General features: G+C 60.7%; 3 protein-coding genes across 3 annotated transcripts; 2 read left to right on the top strand and 1 right to left on the bottom strand.

The window, feature by feature from the left end:
• The first annotated feature begins 513 nt into the window (after nucleotides 1–513).
• On the top strand, nucleotides 514–1,278 carry MRPL34 (mitochondrial ribosomal protein L34). The gene is made up of 2 exons (XM_086627870.1): nucleotides 514–560; nucleotides 756–1,278. The coding sequence occupies exons 1-2, from the start codon at nucleotides 520–522 to the stop codon at nucleotides 1,051–1,053; spliced, it is 339 nt and encodes a 112-aa protein (XP_086483996.1). The 5' UTR covers nucleotides 514–519; the 3' UTR covers nucleotides 1,054–1,278.
• On the top strand, nucleotides 1,059–8,256 carry DDA1 (DET1 and DDB1 associated 1). Its single transcript, XM_086627532.1, has 6 exons — nucleotides 1,059–1,073; nucleotides 1,786–1,914; nucleotides 5,942–6,022; nucleotides 6,473–6,524; nucleotides 6,832–6,893; nucleotides 7,873–8,256. Exons 1-6 carry the CDS (start codon nucleotides 1,059–1,061, stop codon nucleotides 7,981–7,983), a joined length of 450 nt encoding a protein of 149 aa, XP_086483658.1. The 3' UTR covers nucleotides 7,984–8,256.
• Nucleotides 8,257–16,898: 8,642 nt separating this feature from the next.
• Nucleotides 16,899–26,465, bottom strand: ANO8 (anoctamin 8). Its single transcript, XM_086627855.1, has 18 exons — nucleotides 26,366–26,465; nucleotides 23,570–23,680; nucleotides 23,251–23,383; nucleotides 23,037–23,175; nucleotides 22,458–22,554; nucleotides 21,991–22,107; nucleotides 21,788–21,915; nucleotides 21,377–21,538; nucleotides 20,973–21,125; nucleotides 20,765–20,891; nucleotides 20,614–20,669; nucleotides 20,444–20,518; nucleotides 20,043–20,186; nucleotides 18,998–19,669; nucleotides 18,709–18,900; nucleotides 18,491–18,622; nucleotides 18,100–18,210; nucleotides 16,899–17,576 (listed from the first exon to the last, which is right to left on the bottom strand). The coding sequence occupies exons 1-18, from the start codon at nucleotides 26,463–26,465 to the stop codon at nucleotides 16,899–16,901; spliced, it is 3,327 nt and encodes a 1,108-aa protein (XP_086483981.1).
• Between the last annotated feature and the right edge of the window lie 1,223 nt (nucleotides 26,466–27,688).

The following is a 27,688-nucleotide window of genomic DNA, read 5'->3' as shown; positions in this document are numbered from 1 at the left end:
CACATCCTATACGCCGCTGCTCTGTGCACACACGTGTGTCAGGGGAGGAGGGGCGGGGGGGCCGGTGCCGGTCCCGGGCCGGTCCCGCTGCCTGGAGGAACTTCCCAAACCGGATGCCGGTGCCCCGCACTGCGTGTGGCGACAATTTCGGGGGCAGCCGGAGCGCAGCCCTCACGGGGCAGGAGGGAGGGCAGCGCCCTGGGCCTGGCCCGGCCCTCCCGCCGCGGCGGGGCCCCAACGCCGGCGGAAACGTCCCGGTGAGGAACGAACGGGCCTTTCGAGGCCGCTTGTGCCGGGCGAGTGGCTGGTGCGAGGGACGAGCCACCCCCCCGGGGCTCCGCAGGCCCGGGGGGCCCGGGCCGTACCGCCGCCGTTGCCATGGTAACAGCGCGGCCCTCTCCGGGAACTACAGGCTAGCGCGCATGCGCGCTCTGTGTCGCTCATGATTGGCCCGGCGGAGGGAGCCAATAGGGGGCGGTGTTGCTGGGAGGACGGTGCTGTCCGGGCGGGCGGAGGGCGATGGCGGCGCTGGGCAGGCTCTGGCCGCGGGCTGGCGGCAGGTAACGGCGGCCGCCGCCCGCCCCGGGGAGCGGGGATGCGGTGGAGCCCCCCGGGGGGGCAGCGCGGGGGCCGGGGGAGGCCGCGGCGGGATCACCCCGTCCCTCAGCGCTGCCAAAAGGCCTGTCAGCGGCAGCGCGGGGCTCTCTCTCCTCACTTCTGTGTTTTTGTATTTGTTTTTTTTTCCTTTTCCAAAGATTTCCTCTAGTGCAGCAAGCCTGCGCCCTCCAGCTCCGGGCAGCCTCAGCCCTCTCCAGTTCCCTGGGGCTGCCTCTCCGAAGCCATCTCCCCTTCCAGCCCGGCGGTGCCCTCGCCAGCCCGCCGCCCTCCTGGAGCCACCAGCAGATCCGTACCAAGGCACGCGGGAACGAGTACCAGCCCAACAACCGCAAGCGCAAGCGCACCCACGGCTGGATCCGGCGCATCAGCACGCCGGCTGGCATCGAGGTCATCCTGCGCCGCATGCTGAAGGGCAGGAAGTCCCTGACCCACTGAGGGCCATGCCCGCCATGCTGGTGCGGCACGAGGCGAGCCCCCGAGGCTTTGGCGTGACCCGGCCCGAGCGTTGGTGCTGAGGGATGCTGTGGCTCTCGGGAGTGCTGGCTTGAGGGTGACCTCCGAGGGTGACCTCCGAGGGCTCCGTTTAACAGCTGCTTTTGAAATTGTGAAATTATTGCGGCTTCGCGCATGTGATTCGAAGATAAACCTGTGAAAACCTGAGCTGTGGTGGAAGCCCTGCGGCTTTCTGTGCTGAGCGTTCGCGCAAAACGTCACGGGGAGTGGGAAGCTGCGTGTCCGCAGGGCGCGGCTGCCAGGGAGCCCTTCGGCAGGATGGAGTGGGGAAGAAGGGCTGAGGGTGGGAGGAATTTTGGGTTTGGTTGGCACCCGCCATGGCAGCGGTGTCTGTGCCCGGTCCGCTCTGCCACCCGCTCCGGTGCTCCAGGATCGGGCCCAGGGTGGCGGGGAGGAGTTACCGTCTCCTGGCCACTGTTCTCCCAGGGCCGCTAATGAGCCGCCCCGTTCCTGCCGCGTAATTAACGGCGCCTTCATTAAGCCGCGCTCCGGGGACGCGGTGCGGACTACAGCTCCCAGCGTGCCCTGCGCGACATCCGGGTCTCCCCGCTCTGCACCCCACCCTGCCGGGCCTTCCTGAGCGGGCCTTTCCTGCGTCGACCTAACCCCACGCTCCTCTGCGCCGTGCTGAGTGACGGGCACGGCGCCCAATAGAAGGCGAGAGTGGCCCGGCGCAGACCAATAGGGACGCGCGGGGCGGGCGGCGGAGGCAGTGGGCGGGTTGAGGCGCGGCGGCAGCGGGGGAGGGGCGGCTCTTCACGGCGGGCGGCGGCGGCGAAGATGGTAGGTGCCTCGCGCCCCCCGCCCGAAATGGCGGCGCCCCCGGCCCGGGGCTCTGAGGGCAGCGCGACCCGTCGGCCCCCGTCGCTGCTGCCCTGCCCGGGGAGGGGGTGGCTCCGCGGCCGCCTCCGGCCCTGCAGGGCCTGTTCCCTGCGGCGTCCCTGTCGGGGGCCCAGCCGGGTGCCGAGCAGCCTGAGGGGGGGGGTGGGTGCCTCACCCTCTGGGGCCGGGGGGGCCGGGGTGCCCCGGGCCGGGGGCATTGCGCGTCCCCAGCGGCGGCGGGGAGTTGGTGCTCCCCAAGGGGGTGTTGCAGGCCCCAGGGGGTGGGGGGCTGCAGCACCCCAAGGTGGCGGGGCCCCCCCCCGCCCCTGGGAGCGGGGGATGCTGAGGGGGGTAGGGGCGCCCTGAGCTGGGGACGCGCTCCTTGTGTTGGGGTGGGGGGGTGAGGGAGGCTGGGGCACCCCAGGCAGGGGGGGGTTCTCCCTTCTCGTGTCTGGGGGGGCTGTGGTGCTTCAGGACTGTTCCCCACCATGGCTGGAGGATGAGGGGCCCCCCTCCCGGGCGTGGGGTTTTCCCTGTCCTCAGGGATGGAGGGCTGGGGTGCTGCCAGGATGTGGGGTGTTCCGTCCACCCCCAAGGCTGGGGTGCGGAAAGGGGAAATTGGGGCACCTCGGGGGTGTGGGGTGCTTCATTTCTGTGCCCCCTAAGCAGCAACAGGCACCAGGGCTGGTGCCTGAGTGGTTGGTGTCAGCTGTCGTAGCCAAGAGCCTTCCAGCCCCCCTCCCTCCCTTTGTAGCGATGTAATAATTTGTGGAGAAAAGAGTTTTCCTTCTGCAAGCTCAGTAACTAAGGGAAAGACAGTGATGTCCCTGTGGTCTCCGTGTACTGGTGTACTGTGGCCGTTCCCAAGCCTGTGTTAGTGGTTTTCCTCCAACCCACGTCCACGTGTGCGCACATCTTGCTGGGATGGAGCCCTGCCTCCAGCGTCTGTGTGCTGAGCCTTGTCTTGCTGCACGTCGTTACCGCAGTTCCTTTCAAAAGCTAAGAATAGGGCACGGGTACGTGTTTTTTTTTTTTTTTTGTCTTTCTGCTTTTAGATGAGGACTGCCATCTCCCGAGGAAGCCGAGCACCCGTGTTGACACAGGAACAGTAGATGCATCTTATCTCTACCTCACTTCCCAGATCATAGAAGGAAGCAGTGTTGTCTTCCGACATTGCATAATCGAGATGTTTTGTTGTGTTTTTGGGTTTGACTTTCCCCAGAGGAAGTGAAGCACCTGCTCAGTTTGGGTGCTGGATTTTGTTTTCCACGCAGGACGCTCCGTCAGCTTCGCTGGCTTGGTGGGGGTGCACTGGCTTGGGTTAAAGAGTGGCAGAAGGCACACAGGGGGACATTTCCCCCTGTGCCATTCCAGGGGCGGTGTGAGTCGGTGTGCCTTGTGCCATGGGTGTGTAAACGTGGCAGCCAGGGCTTATTTATCTGGTGCCCTTAGTGCAGATAAGGATCACTGCACTTGGAGCAGTGTCTAATTCTGAATATCCAGGAACACGACTCCAAGCCATTCCCCCGAGGGGGTCTTTGTGGTGATCTCTGTGTGTATGTAGCAGGGTTGTGGTTATCGGAGGGGTGGTCTGTGTCACTGACAGCCAGACTCTTCAGCTGAACTGGTGACGAGTGCTTCACGCTCCCACGCTGGAGCCTGGGTTGGAGAAACATCTGTCCCACCTGCCCAGTGTCCCTGTGGTTCCGCTCTGGCTAAGTTACAGAAAGGTGGTGGCCGTGAGCCAGGGCTGCTCGTGGCTGTTGGAGCTGAGGTCTCCAGGTGTTGTCTGAGTGTAGATAACACTCCTTCCTGCTTGCAAGCCTGCACTTCGCTGGTTTGCATCCTGCTTCAGCTGTTTATGTTGGGGGGGGGGGGGGCAAACCCCACATTGACCATTTAAATTGCTTTTCGACTGAGAATTTTAACAGTGTTTTTGCAACTTACTCGACGTAACTCGCTCGGCTATAAAAGTCTGTTAAAAGACTGTGGAATCCCTGGTGAGAGCTGTCATCCCGCTTGTCCAGCCTCTTTCCAGGGAAGCCCGGGCTCTGCCAGACCTAATCCTCATCTGGAAAGTAAGGAATAGTCTGGTGTGAGGAACTCGGGGTGAGCTGGAGCTTGTTGAAGAGGTGCTTCCTGTCATGTGCTCCTAAACAAGAGCAGTTATTTTCCATTCTTACAAGTGGTAATAAAACCAAGTAGCTGTCAGGCGTTTACACAATAAAAGAAATCAGGGACACGTCCGTCTCTCTGGATTGGGACGGTGTAGTGGAGCAGGTTACTTTGCATTGGATTTGCAGGGTTTTTACCAACATTATTTCTAAAACCAGGCCTATGGGAAGGGCTCAATGTGGAAACCAGTGTGTCAGTAGAGTTCTCGTTAAGAACAAAAGTATGAATAATATTTTCTGGTTTGGCTGATTGTAGCTCTTTGTTTTGAAGTCAAGATGCGGCGTTAAGAAAAATAATGGCCTCTATTTAAATGGAAACAGTGCCTTATAGCCTGGCAGTTTTGTGGCAGCAGGATCAGAAATTAAATGATTTCTCATCTGCTGCTTTACTGTCCTTTTAAAATTGCTTATAGAGAAGGTGATGTGTGTCCTGGAGTAGAATCCCTCAGCGTGACAGAGTTTGGATCTTTAGGGAAGTGTCGTTTGGATACAGGCAGCTGGTCTGCTGGCTGAGAAGGGCCATCTCAGGGCACCTCTCCCCTCTGCTTGTCATAGAATCACAGAATGGTTTGGGTTGGAAGGGACCTCAAAGACCATCCAGTTCCAACCCCCCTGCCATGGGCAGAGACACCCTCCACTACACCAGGTTGCCCAAAGCCTCATCCAACCTGGCCTTGAACACTGCCAGGGATGGGGCAGCCACAACTTCTCTGGGCAACCTGGTCCAGTGCCTCGCCACCCTCAGAGGGAAAAATTTCTGCCTTATATCTAATCTAAATCTCCCCTCTTTCAGTTTAAAGCCATCGACCCTTGTCCTGTCACTACACACACTTGTAAAAAGTCCCTCTCCAGCTTTCCTGTAGCCCCTTTAGGTCCTGGAAGGCTGCAAGGTCACACAGGTCCATTTTACATTTATCACCCCTTTTCTCTTTTACCTTAAAGACATTGCTGGGCACCTTTGTGTCTCTGCTGTGAGCAGAGGGGCTCCAACACGCTTTTAAGCTCGGTTTTCTCCTGACCCAGTAGTGTTCTCCTCCCACCCTCCTTTTCCCACTTTGGAGAAAGAAATTCCTGTTTCACACTTAATTAAGGTTTAATCAAGCTGAGAGGGCTCTGCAGGGTCCCAGCGTCGCTGGCCTTGTGCAGTCACCAGTTTTGTTGGGAGCAGTGATCTAACCTCTTCCATCAAGACTTGGGATTTGTGTTTTTTGGGATGTACCAGCATTCTTGACGTGCGTAGGGATGCGATCCTTCAAAAAAAGATCAAGTTGGGCCAGGCCGATAAGTGTGTGATGAAGATTTGGCTTTTGAGGCTGTGTAGGCTTTCGTTGCTCCGTGGAGCCAGCCGTGGTCTGTGACAAGGAACATTAACTGGGAAAGTGAAAGAGCGACTGGTTTGAGCTGGTGTGAGGTTCAAGGGCTTGAGGCATCGGCGTAGCCGTGGCAGGGTTTCTGGGGTGATGCTGTGGTTTGTGCTGGTAAATTACCGAGATCTTCCCTTAGAGCTCGCCCGATTGCACACACACCTCTTTTTAATCACCTGCGTGGCCAAAGATATTTAATTAGCGTGATTTTAACTGAATTACTGAACTTTGGGGATATAACGAACCAGAAGCTGGGGGTTGGCATACTGTACAAAACCAATTTTTGGGTGGGTTTCAGCATCCAGCAGCCATCTCACCAGCTGGGGCCTGGCAGCATCCTTCAGCTCCTGCAGTTGTTTATCCCGAGGAGCAAGAGTCAGGACTAAGCAAACAGAATATCACTCTTTCCTTCCTCACCTGCTTCTCCGTTTGTATTCCATGTCTTTTCAGGCAGATTTTTTGAAAGGATTACCGGTCTACAACAAAAGCAACTTCAGCAGATTCCATGCCGACTCCGTATGTAAAGCATCAGTAAGTATTGCCACGTCCTGGTGCTGTGGGGGAACGTTTTCTTGCACAGCTTAAAGGATGCCAGAGGGAAATCGACTTATAAAATGAGTATTTTGTTTCTTGAAAAATGTGTATGATCGCAGCTGATAGTTCATGAGACTGGCAAGGAAAACTTCCCGCTTGCTTTGGTAAAGGAATTTGTCTTCACATCAGCCAAACCACATCTGTGGTGCTTTCTTTATGTGTATCTGTAAAAGTAGTCGTATGACCTGAAAAACATGTGAAAAATGGATTTTCTTCTTTGTGTTGTGTGTTAAAAAGCTGTAGCAGCACCGTGTCACGGAACAGGGCAGGGTATCACGATGCGTTTGTAGCCCACCTTAATGGGGCCTGTGGTTCGTTTCCCCGTGCTTGGGGGGAAACCCACCTTTTTGCTGTCTCCATCCTGTAACCGTGCTCCTTCTTCTACAGAACAGAAGACCATCCGTATATCTTCCCACGAGAGAATATCCATCTGAACAAAGTAAGTCTGCCCTGCTAAAGTTTGAGGTTTTTAGTAACTTTCTTCTGTTCCAATATTAAATAATCTCCCTTATTTTGAACTTCAGATCAGGTGACATGATTGAACTGTGATTAGCAGTGTGGGTCTGGGTACTGGGTTTTGTGCTTTTCCTCTGCCCTTGCGGAGCGATGGGTATTGCTGCCTGCTGTCCTTTTTTAAAAAAAAATCCTGTTTAGCCTGCAAAGTACGTGGGTGATCACTGCACCATCTCAAAAGTCTTCTTTAAAATGACCTCAGTGTGTTTCTCTCTCTCTTTTTTTTCTGGCAGTCATAGTAACAGAAAAGACGAATATACTTTTGCGTTATTTACACCAGCAGTGGGACAAAAAGGTACGGTTGTGTTTTCTTAATACTAACATTTTGTCTTGAATTGCTGACTCAGCCTAACTGACCTGAATATTAATCACAAAGTATCAAAGGTTAATTAAAAGAAAGTGCGACTCGCACTTTAGCGAAAGATAGCACAAGGAGGCTCTGTCTCTGCATAACACTTCCTTTTAAAAAAATGACTTTTTTTTTCCGTTTCGATGCAAGAGACATGAACTCAGTGTTTAGTCTAGAACTTGGGAGACTGCAGGTACATCTCCAACTTACTGCAGTTTTCCTTTGTGACCTTGGCAAATCGGTCTCCCTGCGCCTCAGCCTGTGCTTTACAGCTCGGGTAAAACTGCTCTCACCTCCCAGGACTGTTAGGAGAAGACAGATGAGCTCGTGCAGAGCATGAATGCTGTGTAAGTACCTTGGGTACAACATCTGAGTGCCTGTGTGAAGAACACCCAAATCAGCGTGCTCGAGGTAGTGGTTGAGACTAGGAAACCAGGATACCTGGGCTGGAAGTACTCGGAACAACGTGTTGACTTGGGAGTGGAGAAGTCAAAGTGTGAGTGTGGTCATGGGCAGAGCAGAGGTAGTGGAGAGAGGCAAAATTACAAGCAACCTTGAAGCTGAAGAGAAAGTATTTGTATGTGACAGAAGGGTTTGGGAGATTTTGATAAGTTCAGGGACTGACTCAGAGCAGTGGGAAAGAGGATCTTACTCGTGTTTATGCAATATTTGAGATCTATAAATAAAAGGTGCTGATATCGATGGTGGTTTCGTCCCACCCTCAAATCGGAAGAACAATCTAGAAGGAGCATCTTCTGGCTTTGGGCAAAACCCTCTTTGGTGTTTGCTCCAGCGTGTCAGTTAGGTCATCCCAGCACTATATTCCATCCGAAACTTTTACACAAAAACTTGTTCTCCCGACGCCAGCGCCCACGAGAATCTAAGGCTTTGGAGAGTTTCACTGTAGCTTTCTCTGTCCAAACAGAACGCAGCGAAGAAGAGAGATCAAGAGCAAGTGGAAATAGAAGGTGAGAATTCGGCGCCGCCACGGAAAATCGCTCGGACAGACAGCCAGGATATGAATGAGGACACTTAAACTCTTGGCTTCCTCCTCTACTACTTTGCAGGCACTTCCTGTTTTGTCTCAAAGTGTGTAAATTTTGCCCCTTGCCCCCATCTCTCACCCCTCCACTATGCAGCCCAAACCACTTCTGACTTCATAGGAGCCAATGTATTTATTTTTTTTTCTTCTCTCCATTTTTTTTTTTATTTATGCCGTAAAACTTACGGAGCAGTGGTGGAACAAATCAGTAAATGGTGTAGTATAACCTTAGTTCCTCCTTTCTCAAAATATACACTGTCACTTCCACAGGTTTTGTTGAATCTGTTACCTACTCAGCCAGATCCATCTATGGGAGCCTGGGTGGGAGACGTGGGTCGTTACGGAACCCCACAGTGGTTTAGGCTTTCCCATTCATGTACCATTGGCATATTACAAGTGGTTTAACTCTTCTTTGGATGTGCCCAGTCGAGCCATGAGTGTGGGGCCTCACTATTTTTCTCAAATATTCTGAAGCTGGCACTGCACTAGAAAAAAAAAAAAAAAATCATGGGCATCATTTAGGGTTATGTTGGTCTTAGCAAATGTGTTGTCAACTTGATCTATTATTCTTTTGGTCTGTTCTGTGAGGGCCACGGTCATTCGGCACCGTACGTTATCTCATGCATCAGTGGTCATGGAGAATTCAAGTGAAAGGTGTGTTGGTTTTGTTGCTCTTACATTCTAACCGTCTCTTGGTCTCGAACGGACTGATATGTGCAGCTGCTCCGTTGGGATAAAAGGATGCTCTTATCCTATTCTGAGTATTTGATCAACAGTGTTGTTTAAGCAACAGCTGATGGAATGGAGTTGGGTCGGCACCCCGCAGGCAGCGCTGGGCCGGATAAGTCTGGGAGCACCTTGACAACTCGATGGAGTTCTCTGATCAGCTGCCGGCTCGGAATAACGGCACGTTGTGCTTTCCTGCGATATCGGCGTGTCTGGAACGGAGTCGAGGGCTTGGAGTTGATCACAACGTGAGCTTCCACGGTCTCTGACGAAGACCGACCTCCCTTGGACTGTGACAGTTCAGTGCCTGTTGCCCGTAACCCTTTACTGGCTCCGGTAAGAGCCAAACTGGAGACCTGTGGGTCGTCAAGGTGGATTCAGAGGTTCAGAGACTAAAAGGAGACGAGCATCGTCACCCGAAGGGGACAGGAAAGGTGTAGCTTAGTAATGATGTCTTGTCTGCTTTAACGTAAGAGGCTGACTTCACACTGTGTTAGTTTAAATTGTTGCATTTCTAGCTGTGTTTTTTCCTCCTTCACAAATCCCAGACACCGATTCAAGAAATGGCACGAACGTTTTTCTAGACATCCTGGATAAGCCTCGTTCCACGCGGCTGCAGCGGCCGCGAGCTTTGAGGGTTTCTGCTGTCCCCTTCTCCCGGTGTCCCTGTCCCACCAAAGGGTGCCACGTGGGCAGGTTTGGGGGCGAAGGGAGATAAACTGTTGCTGACGACCATCTGTTGCAAGGCAGAACCTTAGGAAGAGCAGGGCACAGCTCACGTTGTGTTTATGAATGTACACGAGGCACCAAGTTTCGGATGCAGTGAGTGAATTTGATTTAACACTGAGTAGTTTAGAACTTTGTATCTGCCTCAAAAAAACCATTTTGCTGTGGCAGTAACCTCCGAATTACTGGAACATCGTTGAAAATGCCAACTGTGTTGGTGAAGATAAAACGCGCTTGGGTTTCCGTGCGATTTACCGGCGATGGCAAGAGGACTCCTCCCAGCGTCACGCTGTGGAAAGTGCTTTTGTGCAAAGTGCAAGACGTTGGCTGAAGATGCTGTGACAGCGTCCGGCGTCACCTGAAGCCGAAACTGAAGAATCCTTTGAAGAGCTGTGAGGTACCAAAAGAGGAAACGAACGTGCAGCTGGTGGTGAAGTGTGACCAATTTGTGTGTTTAGCAAAGCTTGAGAGCTGCGACCTTGCAGTCATGTTTGTACAGTGCTCTAAAAGTTGTAAAATGCTGTATAATTCTTGATGGATACGGCAAGGTTTGAGCTTTGCTGGCCTCTCTGCTAGACAGAGTGATGTACTATTAAAGAGAGTTGGCAGTTCCTTCCTGTTGTAAACCCCCGTCTTTGTTCCCTCCGTGTCTTGTTGGTTGTGGAGCCTTGGAAATGTTCCAGGTGTTTTCAGGAGGTAAAAGAACGTTGTCTTTGTAAAGCAGTTCTGAAGGGATGGCGAAGCAGGTCTTCGAAGGGACGGGACTTTGAAGGGTCACCGCTTGGGTGTTGTCGCGGTGGTGGTTGTGTACGAGCAGTACGGATTTGGCACCCGCAGTGAGTCTTTCTACATCCCATCCAATGTGAAGCGAGAGCTCCCATCCTTCCTCCTCCTCCTCCTCGCTTTCCGTGCTGCTCCTGGCTCGATCAAGAGCGCTCTCCTCCCGCTCTTGCACTTTGATCCTATATTTCCATCTGTTTAACACATGGTAAGTGTGTCGGGTTCGGATGTTGCACGGAAGATCTTTGCCTGACTGTGACTTCCTGGTGCCTTAGTGCATTGAAAACAACAAACGCCGCTTCAAAAAACCCCAACCAACGCGCCCCGGGTTTCCGCCGGCCGCACTGTTGGTACAGCACCCGGCTCCTCCGACGTCGGCTCTCTTGTTACGGAGTGACTGGGATTTAGCGACCCTCAGGGGTTTTTGTACATGTCCGTGTAGTGGTTTTTTTATAGTTTCTGTTACTAATGTATTCTAAAGGTTTGGGTTTTTTAATGAAAACTTAAGACGCTTTTCCAGAGATCAGAATTTGGGTTTTTTGGTTGAATAGTGCATCTTTCCTCAAAAGTCAAAGCAACAGGAACATGTTTCTTGATATTTTGGGACGATGAGGCCGTTCAGGAGCAGCCCCGTCCAGCAGACTGTCCTCTCCGCGGTGTCTGGCCTGTACTAACCAGCACTGGAGCTCGTGCCTGACGCGAGACGTACTGGGTGAGTTTAGGGTATAACAAGTTGGGCACTGCCCTTTTGTAACATAAAAACACGCTAGTGACTGATGTGCAGGGAAACTGAGGTGATGTTTAGGTAAATTCTTGATATCATATGGTTGGTTTTTTTTTTTAGTCTGAACAGAACTGACCCCGGGAGGTCTCCCCCAGCCGCAAGCAGAGCGGGTTTTAGGGTTCATGAGGGTCTTGAAAAACTTCCAAGGACAGAAAGAGGAAACACCTGTGGGACATGCCAACAGTAGCAGAAGCTTTTAGATGCGTTCAGATGTATTGCACTCTAAGAGGACGGGCTTTTAGAATCGTTACATAGGTTAGACCTGATTTTTTTTTATAAAAAGACTTGTTTTCTGAGCCTTGGTGAGACCCCAAGCACCAGCAGCGTCCTGGCGTGGATGTCTGGGATACACGTCCCAGTGACCACTGGGAGCTGGTTCCTGAGCCGAGTTGTGATGGATCCGAAGGACACGCCGAACCCGACCTGGTAAACGTGCCAAGGTGTTTGTGAGCTCCGCGGGCGCGCAGTTGTTTGGGATTGCGCCGACGGCTCCGGGCGGTGAAGGCTGGGAAGTTTGGAGTAGAATCGGCTGGAAAATGGGTTTCCTCCCCTCTCCAGTGCGTGCCTTATGCAGCAGGTCAGTTGTTGGTGTTTGGACTGTTTCCTGTGAGGCAAATCTTGGACATGCTGGACGCTAATCTTAAAATTTTCACTCTACTATGGGTAGTTTTAGCAGTTGTAACTTCAGAGCTTTATTTTTTGGTGAGCTCCTTGGCACTGGCCTGAGGGGCAAAGACTTACCAGGAGATTTTTTTCTAGCGCCGCAGCTATCAGCTGTGGTACCACTTACATTTCCTGCCTTGTTTGTATATCACTAGCTTCATTTTTTTAGTTTTAAGATTATTTTTTTAAAAAAAAGAGACCTGTGTGTCTATAAGAGGAAAACGAATTTGTTTTCCTGGGCTAATGACATCAGCCTGGCAGCAGGAATTGTGTGACACGCTGACCGTGACCAGAGGGGTTCCCACCAGTCTCTCTCTGCGTCAGGTTTCGGTTTATACTTTTTGATGTGTAACAGAGAGTGGGAAATCCTGTTCTTTAAAGAAGAGAGGGTTATGTTTTCCTGGGAGCAGCCGGGGGTGTTTTTGGGTGTTTTTTCCTGGCTTTGGTTGAGCACAGCCTGACCTTCGTGCCATGCTCACCGCGCTTTCGGCTTTCTCTGCCGCTGGTTCGCAACGCCTGTGCCCTGACAGCGGAGAGCGCGGCCCAACAGCTGATCTGGGATGGTTGCTGCTAGGAATCATCCGGAAAAAGGCTGAGTCAGCAGGCTGTCCAGGTGGACTGGCCGTGCCAGCCGACGGCCCGCTTGTGGGGCTGGTGGTTGGCATCCAGCCTGCTCCGAGTGACTGTCGCAGCGTCGCCTTGCAGAGCTCGTCGCGAAACGCGTGCGCTGGCAGCTGGGTTGTATTTTTATATAAAAAGATGTGTGTCATCTTGAGAGTTTAATGTCAGGAAGGAGACAGGGCTGCTTAGAGCCTCGTCTTTTTTTAACTACTGGGGGGAAAAAAAACGTCTTCTAGATACTGCAAAGGCTGGACCTGGCGTGCGGGGAAGAACGTCGTAACTGAAACGAGGGGCTGAAATGCTGTGGAACACTGAGACTCTGTTTTAAAGGCAAAACTTTCCTAGTGTGTCCCCAGATCTGAAGAACTAAGGCTCCCTGTGTGTGTGATTTTTAGACTTAAGTTGTTCTAGGAGTTAAAAAAAGAAAAAAAAAAAAGGTCTTATTGGCAGTCTTAATGCTTGTTGAGGAGTCTGGGTGGCTTCGACCTTTGTGGTAGAGTCCCAGGTTTTGCTGATGTAAACCTGAAAGTGCTTGTTCAGCTGGCGGGAGCGAAGGGCACCCCTCTCAAACCTGACCCTAGTTCGGATCGGGATTTTTGCCACGTGGGAGCTGGCTGGATCCCTTGGGTGACGCCGGGTGAGCGGGCACGCCTGCGGACCGATGTGGTGGTTGCAAACAAGGTTTTTCCGTGGGCCATCAGCCGCTCTCCCGCTCCAGCCCCTGCCCAACTCCTCGGCTGCCTTCGGAGGCGAGCCCCGGCCCCGTTCCACGCTCGCCGGCCCCGTAGGAGAGCGGAGCTGCCCTACAGCTGCCTTGCACACGGCGAGGACGGTAACTCGTGCTCTTGGTGCTGTAACTACTTTTATTTTCGTCGCCTTTGTGACCGAAGCAAACTTTATCTGCGTAGCCACTACCGGTAACGTTTCATTTTTGCCTCGTTGCTACCAGCTTCGTAAACATCCCCAGGACAACTCCTCCGTGCTCGCTCTCCGGTGAATCGCGGAGCCGCAATCCCTGCCACGTCGCTGCTAAACACGCACGGTGCTTCTGTTTTTCCAAGATGCATGATGTTGGAGAGTCTTAACAGGTCGGATAACTCTGCCCCCCTTTGATAAGTGATGTGTGTGAAAAGGGGCGAGGGGCCGGGAGCACGGAGGCAGCGGAATGAGCTGCTGGAGAGCAGGATTTGTTCCTTACCACCGGCTCTCGGGGATGCGGGGCCGGGGGGTGACTAATCACTGACTGTAAGAAGCGTGAAGGGATGGTCAGAGCTGAGTCACCCCCTTGTCCGTGCTACAGTTGTGCCGCTTCCCAAACGCATTCCGCTCCGGATTCATCAGCACACAGTGGATATTGTGTGCTGATGAACACATATCCAACCAGTTGGATATTTTTGGTTAAACCACCCCGTCCTCGGCCGGCGGAACGCCACGAGCACGGCTCGGAGCTTTCTGTCCGCGCTTTTCGCAACGCAGCGTCGAGCCAGTGAGTCTGGGTGAACTTCCAACCTGTCTTTGCAAGTCGAATTTTCCTCTTTTGCGGAAAATACTGTCTTGCGGGGTTGGGAGAAGGCGGTTTTTCCTGCAGGCTGCGTGTTGGCAGAGCGGCTGCCCTCGTGGGGTGACTGTACATACTGTTAGCCGAATGTCATGGCCATTGGATTTTTTTTTGCATTTATTTTTAAACTGTTACATGTTTGATACTGTGTATAATAAATTTGCAGAATTTAGAGGATTATAACTTTCTGCGTTCTTCCTCTGCCCGACGAAACACGCGAGGGCTGCGGTGGAGGGTGCTTGGCATCGAGCCGTGCCAGTGCCCTTGTGCCACTGTTGTCAAGAGGGCTGTGAAGGGTGACGGTGTCCCCGAGGTCCCCTTCCACCTTCCCCGGGGACAGGAGACCTGAGAAGTCAAAATGCTTGTGCAAGCTGCCGCAGGCAATAATTTAGCCCACGCCTCAGGCTTGTTGAAATATATTTTTATTGCATTTCTGCAGGTTTTACAAAAATATGACAAAATAAATTAAAAAGAAATAAATAACCCCCTTCATTTCTTTTAATTTCCACAGAAATAAAACACAGCAAGGGAAAAAACAAAACAAAACAACCTAATTCTTCCCTCCTTTGTACAGTAACTGCCCGGAAAAGTGAGATACCAGACAGGCGGCTGCTTGTAGAAATAATTTGTATAGAGAAATGTTTAAAAATGCCCTGGACTTGCGGGGTCCTGGTGGCAGTGGGACCCTGCCCTCTCCTCCAGCAAGCGCTACGGGGACGGATGGTGCCGGGACTGTTACTCTCAGGAGGGAAATGGGATAAAACAAACTCCCTTAAGACCAGCGTGTGTTCAAGAGCGGCAGAGATGAGAGCTGGCCCCACCAGCCGAACCCAAGCCGAGGAACGAAATGAAACGGAGGAAAGGGAGAGGGCTCTGTGCCCACAGCCCTGCCTGACCTCGGGGTACGGGCAGGCGGGCACGGGGTGAGCTTCGGGCTCTGCAGAGCCCCGGAGACCGGGCAGTGGTGCGGCAGGGTGTCAAGCTGAGGCAAGGTGGGTCTTTCGGGTTACCTGGTACCCCCAGCTGGGCCCGGGGTCTTTTCTCCTGCCATTGTTTAACGTGCTGCTGCTCCAGGGCATGGCCATGGCCATGATGGGCTTGTTGGGTTTCCGAGGGCCCGTGTGCCCCAGTTTCCCAAGGGTCACCCCAGAAATCTCGTCCTCTGCTCCTCACACCCAGGAGAGGGCATGGCTGGTGTGGGAGGACGAGGGGGCACCCGGGGAGAGGGGCTCTGCCCGACCTCTGTGGCGAGCCAGCCCTGGGACACGGCAAAGCTTGGGGCTGTCCCCAGCCGACACGAGGATCTTGTCCCCGCTGCGGTGCAGGGAGCCCACCCTGGCAGGGGGCACGGTGCCCTTGGACCTGGAGAGCATCTCCCTGCCTGCGCCAGACCATCCGGCAGCGCCTTGGCTCCTGGGTTGGCAGCAGGTAAAGCCTTTGCCCTCTCCTGCCCTTATTGCTGTAGAAAATGGCTTGATTCAAAGACTGAAAAAAAAGAAAATTACACAACGTGTGGCAAGAGACGAGGAGGGGGAGGAAAAAACAACCTGACGTTTTCTACAGCCCAGGCCTTGGGGAGAGAGGGGTACGCAGACCCCACCTGACTGCCCGGGCCTGGACCAGGCACAGTGATGGGGTGGCCGCCCCGGCGTCCCCCCTGGCTCCTGGCAGCCCCCCACCTCTCCCCTGCTTGCTTTGGAAATGGTTGGCGGCTGGTGGGCGGAGGGCAGAGCTGGTGGTGAGGGGCAGGAGGGAGCTGGCAGGGCTGGACTGTCCCCAACCAGGTCACCCATGGGTGCCACCGCCCCGGCCCGGCCCCTAAAGCGAAGCAGCACCGAGCAGAGCCGCCGAAAAGCGCGGAGCAGCCGTGTTGCAGCCCCTTCCCCGCGCAGCCGGAGCGAGGACGGCGGCTGTTAAAGCACTAAAACTAGACCCAGCGACGGCAAAACCTTCACCCCGGCAGAAGCGAAGCTGCTCCCACCCCCCCCCCCAAACCCTGCCCTTGCAGGGAGCTCACGGTCAGCCCCCCCCGCAGCCCCGGTCCTTCTCCCGGGCTCTGGCGTCACCTCCACGTGCGAGTGCCTTATTGCGAAATAATTCCACGAAATAAGAAAGCAGAGAGGGGAAGGGACCGTCCTGGCTCGCGTTGCAGTCGCTGGGGCCATTGCCCACACCCGGCCGGGCTCTGCTGACCATGGCACCGGTGCCAGCTCTCGCCTCCGCCGCCTCCAGCCGTGGGACGAAGAAGGGGAGAGAGTCGCTTGCGTTGGGATTTGTTTCGGTTTTAGTGCAAGAAACGCTGCCCACGCGTGGGAATCCAGGGGGCTGGTGCTCGCCCCCCTCCCTCCCGGCCGTCCGGGCTTCGGGCAGGAAAACGTCCCGGTGCCGGGAAGGAATCCACGCAGAGGCTGCCGGGAGCAGGACGGAGCGGGGCACGGCCACGGTGCTGGCGGGACGCCGGGCGATGGCTGTACGGCGGGGCTGTAGGCACGGGTGAATCCTCTCCGGCGAGCGCCACGGTCTCGTCCCTCCGTGATCGGAGACGCGGCGCTGAGCCCGGCGGGCTGGTCCTGGTGGATCTGGCAGCGCCGAGCTCCCCTCTGGCTCCTCAGGCTGGACCCCGACATCTGTTTGGGGCGGTGGGTGTGGAGCCAGTAGCCAGGACCAGAGCTGGACCAGGGCATCTCCCACCCGTGACCCTGCGGAGTGGCGCAGGACGGAAACCGGTCGGGATGCTCCGTCCGAGATGGCCCCTGCTGCTGCTCGTGCCAACGGCACTTTGCTCAGGTGTCCCTGGTGCAGGATGCGGCCGGACCCCCAACGGAGCTGGGGACGAGACGGCGGCAGGTCCCGGTGGAGGGGCTGGAGGGATGCGAGGGGACGTGGCAGAGGGGGACGGCGCAGGGCTGGGCGCCAGCGCTGGCACCCGGCGGGCTCAGCCCGGCCCTGCGCTCCCCACGGCGAGGGGAGGCGAGAGGGTGACGGTGTCCGCGGTGCCCAGGAGAGGGGAGCGGGCAGCCCCCCTCGCTCCTGCTCCCCGAAATGGTCCGGTTAGAGTTTATAGCCCCCACTCTCCTCCTCTGCCCGGCTCTCCGGCTCCTCCCGGCCCCCCTCCTCCGGCACCCCGTTGAGATGGGACTTGCTGGGGACCGGCCGCTCGCCCGTGTCCACCGAGGGGCCAGGCCGAGGCTGGGGGGAGGCGGTGGCCGCAGCGCCGTTGCCCCCGGCCCCTTCAGACTTGCCGAAGTTGAAGAGCTTGCCGGGGTTGAACGGCTTGGTGGGCGACTGGACCTTCTCGGTCCCCGCGTCCCGCTTAGTCTCGGGGGATTTCAGGAACTTGAAGCTGAGGAAGCCGGGGAGTTTGTTCTCGCTGCCGGTGGGGGACTGGGGGGACCTGGCGGTGGCCGTGCTGCCAGCCCCGGCCCCCCCGGAGAGGAACTTGCCCTGCAAAGGGATGATCTGCTTCAGCTTCATCACGTTGTTGGTGGCCAGGAGGGAGCTGGGTCGCTTGGGCTTGTCGGAGCCGTGCGAGGTGCCCCCGGAGCCCTTCCCTTTGCTCTGGCTCTTCTCGTGAGCCGGGTCCTGCCCGGCAGCCTCGGGCTTGGCCTCGTCGCGGCCGGACTCCCGCTCCCTGCGGGCCTGGAACTCGGCGTGCCGCTGCCGCTCCTCCTCCTCCCGCTTGCGCCGCTGCTGCTGCTGGAAGTGGTGCTGTGCCTGCCGCTCGTGCTTCTGTCGGCGGGGAGCCCGTCAGCCCCGCGGGCGCCTCGGGGAGCCCACCGGCCCTGCGGGCACCTTGGGGAGCCCACTGGCCCCACAGATGCCTTGGGGAGCCCACCGGCCCCAGGGACACCTTGGGGAGCCCACTGGCCCCACAGATGCCTTGGGGAGCCCACCAGCCCCGGGGATGCCCGGGGAGCCCACCGGCCCTGCGGATGCCTCGGGGAGCCCACTGGCCCTGGGGACACCTCGGGGAGCCCACCGGCCCCGGGGATGCCCGGGGAGCCCACCGGCCCCGGGGATGCCTTGGGGAGCCCAGCGGCCCCAGGGACACCTCAGGGAGCCCACTGGCCCCACAGACACCTTGGGGAGCCCACTGGCCCTGCGGATGCCTTGGGGAGCCCACCGGCCCCGGGGACACCTCGGGGAGCCCACTGGCCCCACAGATGCCTTGGGGAGCCCACCAGCCCTGGGGACAGGGGGGTCCCCGCTCCACGCTCGGCCCCAAGGAGGGTCCCACCCCGGCGTCGCCTACCTTGAAGGCTTCGCGGCGCTGGTACTCCAGCTTGGCCATCTCCTCGGCCACCCAGGCAGGGATGTCGGGGATGGCCACTTGGATGATGTACTTCAGGAAGAGGGCGAAGTGCTGCAGGGGGAAACGTGGGGTTGGCTGAGCATCCCCCCCATCCTGAAACGCACCCCGCAAGGGATGGGGAACCAGGGAGACCCTACAATAACACCCCGGGGGGGTTTCTCAGCCCAGTCGCGTTGCTCAGCAGCACAGGGAGCTGCCCGGGGTGGCAGCAGAGAGTTTAAGGGCTGAGACCCCATCCCTATGGGAGCCCTTGGCCATCAGAGCCAGGACATCACCGCGTCACGCTCCGGAGACACTACAATAACAGCCAGGCACGGAGCAGGCACCGTACCTCCAGCACCACCACGGAGATGATGGCTCCCTCGGGGCTGAGCCAGGGGAAGAGGCGCTGGAGCTGCCCGCACTGGGCGATCAGGTAGCAGTTGACCACGATGGCCAGGACGCCCATGGCCTCCATCACTTTCTGCAAGAGTGATGGTGCTGGGGATGAGCCCCCCGACCAACCGGGCCTCCCGCCGGGCCCACCCCCACCCTGATGCCCCACCCCACCTGCCACTGCCCAATGCTCTCGACCCGCTGGCCGAAGGGACGCTGGAGCCCCGTGCACAGCTTGAAGGCGTCGCTGCGGATCTCGATGACGTTGTTCACCAGCGCGCACATGGCGGCCAGGGGGAAGGCGGAGGAGAAGAGCACCACGTAGCCAAACTGGATGAACATCTCCTGGTAGTCCTGGAAGGTGTCCTGGGGAGGAAGAGGAGGAGGAGGAGCGCGTCGCAATGGGGCCGGGGGATACGCTGCATCCCGCCGGCCCCGTGCCCACCCCTCCGAGGCCGCTCACCTCGTACTTCTTCATGCAACTCTCCACCTCCGCCTGCGTCAGCTGCGTCGAGTAGTCCTCCTCTGGCGGGTCGATCCACGATGCCCGGTTGCGCTTCCGCCCTTCCTCCTCACCCTCCTCCTCCTCCCGGCTCTCAGCCGCCCGTCTCCTCCGGCCAGCCCGTGGGACCACCGCCGGCTCCGCCGCTTTGACCGGGCTGCCGGGGGGACCTTCGGCCTCCTCCTCATCCTCGCAGAGCTCGAAGACCGACGCAGGATCCATGCCCTTCTCCACCATGGTGGGGCTGCCCTCCTCCAGGAAGCTCTCGTCCTCGGGGCCGCCGGGCTCACCGCCGCGCCGCTCCGCCTTCTCGATGAAGCTCACCTTCTTCAGCTTCAACCCGCAATCCAAGGCGCTCTCCTCCTCCGAGTCCGACTCGCGCCGCTCTTCCTCCTCCTCCTCTTCCTCCGGCACCCCGCAGCCCCCGTTCAGACACTTCTTCTCCCCCCGCAGCCCCTCGGGGGGGCCCGGGGGATGGCGGCGGGGGGCCAGCAGGCGCAGGACGGCGTGGGCGAGCTGGCGGAGGCCGCGGAGGCTGAGGTCGCCGCGGCGCAGGCGGCGGTACAGGTGGGGCTGCGACACCTCCCTGACGTTCTGCAGGAACTGGCGGGTGATGAGCAGCGTGGCCAACATCTGCGCGGGGACACGGGGCGCGCCGTCACCCGGGGAGGGGGGACAGCACCTGGGGGTGGGGGGGGGTTATACGTGTCCCTGCATCCTCATCGCCTGTCCCTGCTCCTCCCCGTGCCCGCGCTGGTGGAGCACGACACCCAAGCCCCGTGCGTGTCCCCCCCCACCAGCCTGTGACCCCCCCATCGGTGACAACCGACGGGATGGGATCTCAGTGGGGCTGGTGCCGCGTGTGCCACCACCAGCCAGAGCAGAGCCGGGGCTGGGGATGCCTGTGGCCCTCCCGGGGGCAGCAAGGGTCCCGCGGTGGGGTGCGAGGGGGGGGTATAGGAGTGTAGGGGGATGCCCGCCCCCCCCAACCCCTCCCCGCTCCTACTTTGGATACTCCCAGTCTCCAGCAAAAGCCCAGGAGGCCCTTAAAGAAGATGAGAGAGAGGTGGAGGTGGAGGAGGATGAAGGGAAGGAGAGCCTCTTTGAGCTGACGCACGAGGCTTTGGGAGAGAGAGAAGATGAGCAGGAGCTGTGGAGGGGACAGAAGAACAGACAGACAGACAGACAGAGAGACACCGTGAGCAGGGGCTGGGGACCTGGAGCAGCCTCCGGCCCGGAGCGCGACAGCCAGGGACCATGGTGGGGACCCGCGGGGCCAGTGGCCCCCCAGGAGGGTGCTGGGAGCGGGGACGGTGGCAGGGCTGGGTTGAGGACATCCGTCTGTCCGTCCGGGCGATGCCGGGGGGGCTCAGGCTGGCCCCGCCGCCCCCCAGCACGGTCCCTTACCTCCTTCAGCCGCTCCATGTCTTTGAGGTAGAACCCGATGTAGAAAAGACTCAGGTATGAATTTACAAACTGAAACTGCGGGATGGGGGGGGGGACGGTGAGCACGGGGCAGCCACCGGGACCCCCCCCAGCCCCTCCATCCCCCCCGGGACCACCGGCTCCCCTCTCACCAGGACGATTTTGATGATGAGGTGTTTCTCGTAGGCACTCTGCAGGCGATAGTTCTCTGCAAAGCAGAAGGGGGAGTTCGGGGGGGGCTCGGGGGGGAGGTCCCAGCACCCAGCCCCGCTGTGAGCACCCCTGGGTGCCGCCCTCACGCACCCATGTCGTTCAGCCAGTACGCGACCTTCTTGTAAACCTCGTCGCAGGCGGTGACGATGACAGCCAGGACGATTTTGGGGAGGAAGCGGATGATCCGGGGCAGCTCCTGGATGCTCAGCACGAACTCCTGCGGGGACAGGGATGGGGACAGGGCTGGGGTCAGGGTGGAGGGGGCCAGCAGCCTGGTGCGGGCAGGATGAGGACCCACCTGGAGCTGGAAGCAGCCCAGCATGAGGAGGAAGACGCAGGAGAGGCAGGCGAGGCAGACTGGGAGGCTGACCAGGCACTGGAAGAGCAGCCGCTTCCACGGCGGGTAGTAAAACTCCTCTGCGCTGGTCACGGGGCTGATCCTCTTAATGCCCTAACGTGGGGGGGGGGACACGGTGGTGTGAGACCCTCCCCATGACTGGGAACCCCACAGGATCCTTCCTTGACCCCAGCACTGGTGGGACCCAGCGCAGACCCCCTCGGGGTGCAGGGGAGGGGGGTGTCACGAAGGTGCCGGTTCTCTGCACTGAGCCCAGGTGGCTCGTCGGGGTCAGGGGGGGCTCAGCCGGACCGCAGCCCCTGGCACCCCCACCCCAGGCATGGGACCCCCCCCCGAGGGCTCACCCTGAACTGGGGCCGGGGCTCCTCGATGGACTCGGCCGGGGTGTCCAACGTCCCCCACTTGTAGGCGAACTCGGCCCCGCGGCGCTTCCACTCCTCGAGGAAGAGGGTGGCCCAGATGACGTTGAAGATGGCGAAGACCACGCAGCAGATGTCCTGGCTGGTCTGCGGGACAGACAGCACCGACTGCACCACGGTCGGTCCTCTCGCATCCCCGACACCCCCCCTAGCCCTGCAGAGCTGCTGCCCACCACCCCACCACCGCGGCCATGGGAGCCTCCCAGCTCCGCAGCAATTACAGCACTAAAGCATCCGAGGGAAAGTCTGGAGCAAGGAGGGACAGACCCCCTCCCCCCGCCCCCCGCCACAGCCCCCCATACACAGGGATTTACCCCGTTTCCCGACCCCTCTCACCTGGTCACTCTCGGTGAAGGTGTAGAGGATGGAGCCGAAGACGGCGGGGTACACCATGGCCGAGGTGTAGAAGCCCAACCAAGCGAAGTACATGGCGATTTTCACCCCGAAGTAGTCACAGATCTCGTCTGGGGGGGGCGAGGGGGGCGTGAGCAGGGCTGGGACCCCCAGCTCCCCCCCACGCCACCCCTGCAGCCCCTCACCGAGCGGCTGGGCCTCGCAGACCGCCTGCACCCAGGACTTCATGAGCCGCTTGAGGATCCTCTGCTCGTGCAGCGGGAAGACCTGCTGGATGACGCCGCGGGCCGCCAGCTCCGGGACTGCGCCACGGGGCACGGGGTGAGCGATGGGCTGCGGGGATGCTGCCAGCGCGCCCCGGCCCCCCCCAAACATGTCCTCAGATGGCCCCAGCGTGGCAGGGTTTGGGGTAGAGACAATGAAGAGGACGGGCTTGGGGTGACCGTGGCACATTGGGGCTCTACACCTAACCCTGGCACTGCCCGGCCATGGCACGGCATAGCCACCATGCACCCACCACCCTGTCCAGCACACAGCCCTGGGGATGGGGACATGCGGTGACACGGGACCCTGTGCTTGAGCACAGGCTGGGCAGAGGGAGCAGGGAAGTGGGGTGGCAGTGCCATGCCGTGCCATGCTGTGCCATACTCACTGATGGGCTGCCCCTCGAGGAAGTGGATGTTGTGCAGCGACTCGCCCTGCTTGGCGCGCAGGTTCTCCAGCCAGTACCTGATGATGTTTTGCCGTTCCTGCGGCACCGTGGTGGGGTTGAGCGCGGGGCGATGGTCCCACTGCCCGGCCCCCAGCCCCTCTCCTGCCACACCCACGGCCCCAGCCCCTGCCCCTGTCCTGTGCACTCCCTGGACCCACCTCATCCCCAACCTGGGGGATGGCTGGATCGGTCCCCAGCTGGGCTGGGGGTCCCTGAGCCCCTTCCTCACCTGGGGAGGGGGGGAGAGGACCTGCCTTCTGTGCCCCATGTCCCCACATCCCTGCCCTGCATCCCAGCATCCATGCATCCCCACATCCCAGCATCCCCACATCCTTGCCCAGCATCTCCACATCACTGTCCCATATCCCTGCATCCCCATATCCCTGCATCCTGACATCTCTGCACCTTGTCCCCGCATCCCTGCCCTGCATCCCGGCATCCCTGCATCACCACATCCCTGCATCCTTAGCCAACATCCCCACATCCCTGCCCCATGTCCCCCATCCCTGCCCATCCCACCTGAGAGGTGAAGAAGTAAAGCTCGTTCTCGATGTTCTCGTAGATGTAATCCTCCTCGCAGGAGAAGCTCCTCATGCCGCCACCGAATTCGGCTTTCACCGGCTTCCGCAGCCCGATCTCGTCGGCCCCACGCAGCAAACTGCAGGGAGAGGGGACGCGGCTGGGGAGGCGGCGCGGGCCACGGCGGGGGCGGGGGACGCGGGGGGGACCCTACCTCTCGTAGGTGGCGGTGACGAAGAAGGCGTAGACACGGGTGTGTTTGTGGTGCCGGACCTGGACGATGAGCTCGGGGATGCCGAGGCGGATGTGGTTGAGGAGCCAGAGCAGCGTGTGGTCATCGGTGGTGTCTGGACGGCACCAGTCAGCACCGCGGTGGGGTTCAGGGTGTCCACGTCTCCCAGCACAGCCCACCCTGGTCTCCATCCCACCCCACGTCCCCCGGCCTCGCCATGGCTCTGCGCCGCCGTCCCGGTGGTCCACGCCGGCACCGTTAGCCCCAGCCCCTGCCCCGCTTTGCCCGGGCAGCTCCGTACCCGGGAAGGTCATGAGCACATCGCAGTTCTCCGTGGGCACCGTCTTCATCCAGGCCTTGTGGGACATGATGTAGCGCCCAGCCTGGAGCAGCCGCTTCCCGAAAAGCTTATCTGCCAGAGGGAGGGATGGCGGAGGGAGGGGGTGAGCAGCCGCGGGACCCCCGCAGGCATCCCCCCACCCGCAGCCCTGGCATCCGGACCCCAAAGTAGCCACGACTCAGGCACACGGGATGGGTGTGGGGACCCCCAGCGCGTCCCCAGCAGTGGCCATGGCAGCGGGTCGTGGCCTCGCTCGTGGTGACGCTGGCCCCGGCTCGGGTTTCTCCTCCAGCAGCTCCGGGCACCCAAAAAGGCTCTGACAGCTGCTGGGGAGGAGCTGGCGGCACGTCCTGGCACCCCTGGGGTGCCAGCTGCTGCAGGATGCCCTGGGGTGCCCCCCTGCCACCCCCTCAGCCACTCACCTCCGCCCGCAGCCCCTCGCTGGGGCTGGGATTCGGTAGAGCCGCGGCTCCAGGAGATGGGAAACCGCAGGAAAAATGGGGAGAGCAAAAAAGCAGCTGGTCTCCATGGAAACCCAGGGAGGCCCCGCGCCGCCGCGGTGAGGCGGGATGGGGACGGTCCCCAGGGTCCCCTTGTCACCCCCCGGCAGGGGCCGGCACAGTGACACAGCCCCTGTCCTGCTGTGGGGTCCCCACACCACGGGGACACGCTGTCCCTGTGCCCAGTGTCCCCATCACAGCTTTTGGGGTGAACAGGGACTGGGTGCATCCCAAAACACTGCCCAGAGCTGGCAGGGAGGGCAGGATGAGGCTCTCTGACACTGCTGGGGGCGGGCTCCCCACAGGACCCCCTTTCTCTCTGCCCCACACCAGCAGTGTGCCCAGCAACCTCCCTGCCTCAGTTTCCCCTGCTAAGCCAGGGTGGCAGAGCCAGGACGGGGCAGGTGGACCGATGCCCAGGGGACGTCACGGCCTCTCTGGCCGCCCCAGGGCTGGGAAGGTCCCGGGGTTCCGGAAACGTGGCTCACACTGGGACCTGCTGGCCCCGAAAAACAGGAAATGCCAAACCTGCCCTGGAGCTGATCCCAGGGGATGCACCCCGGCTCTGAGCACCCCTGGACCCCGCTGGGCTGGGGGAACGGAGCAGGACCCCTGCCCCAGCCAGGCTGAGACCCAACAAACTCATCGCCTGAGCCGCCATCGAGACGAGGCCGTGGCGCCGGGCTCTGAAAGGCCGCCCTGTCCTGGCACCGTGGGCGAAAGCCAGGGCCGGCGCCAGGCTGCAGCCAGCCACCCCCGGAGCGGGGCCCATCCTGCACCCCGGGCCACATCCTGCATCTCGGGCCCGGTGCTGGCGGAGCGGGCACGCGGTGCTGGTGGCAGTGGCTCGGCCGCGCTCGCCGGGCAGCTCGCCGATGCCGGCAGGGTGAGCTCACCCACCCTGAATTATTTACACCCGCTGGGAGCGGTGTAACCCGGCCGGCAGCGCGGGCAGCAGGCTGGGGGCACCGTGGGGCCGAGCCAGCGGGTACAGCTGGGCAGAGGCAGCCGTCGAAGCCTGCACACGCGTGTGCACCAGCGTGCAAACCGGGGCGCCGCTCAGGGGGTGCGCGGGGTGGGTGCCCACCCTGAGCCCTCAGCTGTGGGTGCCGGAGGGTTTTTCCTGCCCAAGGTCAACAGAAAAGACGTGGCTGAGCTGCAGAGGGGTCCCCAGCGTCACTCCTGCCCCCTCAACCTGGGCATGGAGTGCCAGACTCTGCCTTCATCCCGCTCCGGCCACAGGGTCCTTCTCACCCTGCTGCCGGCAAGAGCAACCCCCAGCCCCTTCCCGGCACCGGTGCCATCACCAAACCGGCATGCAGGGTCCACTGGCAGAGCGCGGGGCCAGAGCCCCCCAGTGTCCCAGCCCAAACCCCTGCATCCCGCCATCCCGCCGCCACCCGCTCCCCCGGCACACCGGGACCGTGCCGCTCACCTTGGCTCTCCGGGATAAGGTCACGGGAGCTGCAGCGTGCCAGGGCCGGGCACGTCGCTGCCCCGCCACCGAGCGGAGCCCGCGGCCGCCAGGGAAGGAGGCGTTTGGGGGGGCGGTGATGCCGCCTGTCCCGGGGGGGACACAAAGTGGGTCACCCTCCCGCTCGGCTGCGCGGCGGGCAGCGGGCCCTGCCTGCACCGCCCTGCCCTGGGGACCCCAACCCGGCCGCGGCCATAGGGACGTCACCTGCTCTCGGGGTGATGCAGGGGGGACCCCAACCCCAGCTTGCGGACCCCCACCCAAAGCCCCTATCCTGCACCTGCTGCCCAGCTCTGCCCCAGCCCGGCCCTGGGGTGGCACGGACTGGGTCTGGGGGGATAATGGGCCTGGCCTGGGGGGACAAACGGACCTGCCCGGGGGGGGTGCGTGGCCCAGAGGTGACACGGGGGGTGCGTGCACCCGATGCCGGGGAGGTCACCAGACTCAAACCTGTATGTGGACCCCATCCCAGCGGGGGCATGGACCAGTCTTGGCGGGGGGACACATACACACAGCCCCGATCCCTGGAGGACCGCAGACTCCCGGGGGGTGCAGAGACAGGACTCCCGGAGGGGGGGCACGGAGCCCTCCGGGGGTGCGGTCAGAGCCCCACCGGGGGCACGGACACCTCCCCCCGTCCCCGGGGAGCCGCATCCCGGCCGAGCCCCGCCGACATCCGCATCGAGCCGCAGGGAGCGGCCCCCCCGCACCGTCCGCAGCCGCCGCCCGCAGCCCCGACCCGACCCCGGCGGCGGGGCCCGCTCCCGCCCGGTGCCACCTTACCCAGGACGCCGGTCGGGGCCACCGGTTCCCCTCGCTCCTCGCCGGCCGGGGCCCGCCGGGGCCGGTCGCCGTCCTGCGTTGCCACCGGCGGCTCGGGCATGGTGCGGGGCTCCGCGGCGGCTCGGCGGCGGGGGCCGGTGCATGGGGCCGCCGCGGCTCCGGGCTCCGGGCTCGAGGCCGGTGCCGCCGGTGCCACCGGTACCGCCCGAGGAGCCGCCGCCGCCGCCGCCGCCGCCGCCGCCGGGCGGGAGGAGGGACAAAGGCGGCGGAGCGGAGTGCCGCGCTCCCGGCCCCTTTAATTGTCTGGTTGGCCGCCGTCTCCCCAGCGCCGGCCGCACCGGCCACGCGTGTCCGGCCGCGCCCCGTGGGATGGTCCTGCGGGGAGCGGGGCGGCGGCTCCCCCCACCCCACCGCGGGGGCTACGGAGCATCCGGCTACCGGCCCTGCCCCGGCCCCAGCATCCCGCCCCACCCCGGGGCTGCCCCCCCGCATCTCAGCCCCCCCCCGCATTCTAACCCCCCCCTCGCCTGCCCTCGTACCCCTCCGTGCCCCCCCCCCCCCCCCCGGCACGGCGGGTCAGGCTGTTCCCTGGAGCGCCCGGGGCGGGGGGGGGCGGGGGGGCGGGGGGGCAGGCGGGTAACCCGACCGGGCTGCACGGTGCCTCCCTGACCTTTCGGGAGCCCTCCTCTGCCCCCCACCCCGCTCACTCGGGGGGACCCCCGCCCCCGCAGGGCCGGAGGGTCCCGGAGCCCAGCGCAGCCCGGCCAGGGCACCCCGTGAGCCCCCCGACAGTGTGGGCATTGGGGTGGGGGCACCCCTGTGGCGGGTCCCGCTCGCCCCCCCGCCCAGCTCCGCGCACTCCCGCGGCTATTTTGGGGCAGGGGCCGGGTGCCAGCGCTGCTGAGCGGTGCCACAAGGAGCCGTCCCCTCCTCTGGCATCTGTGTTACGGCAGCTGGAGGGGGGGAGACAGGCTGGCGCGTCTCCCAGGCCAGGCCTGGCCACTGTCCCCGTCTTGGCTGGGCACGGGTTGCCCCCCCGCCCCTGCCCAGGGGGTCCGGCAGAGCCTCGACCCCTGGCTGGGACCCCCGCAGGGGGAGTCCAGCTGCCTGGCGAGGAGGAGAAGTCTGAGCCACTCAGAACTGGGGGGCAAGGGGAGGGGGGCACAAGAGAAAGCTTCTGCACTCGGCGGTGGGGAGGGGGTCCAGGCTGGCCTGGTCACTCGGGGTGTGCAGGGCCGTGTGCATGGGGCCCGTGCACCCCAGGACCTCGAAGTCCCTTGGGGAGACCCCTCCAGCCCCAGAGCTGACGCTCTCTGCCGCGGC

This window comes from Tauraco erythrolophus, chromosome 28, assembly GCF_009769465.1.
Source record: "Tauraco erythrolophus isolate bTauEry1 chromosome 28, bTauEry1.pri, whole genome shotgun sequence".
In the NCBI taxonomy this organism is placed as follows: Eukaryota; Metazoa; Chordata; class Aves; order Musophagiformes; family Musophagidae; genus Tauraco; species Tauraco erythrolophus.
The sequence above is the reverse complement of the archived record's forward strand: the minus strand, read 5'-3'. Positions and strand labels throughout refer to the sequence as shown.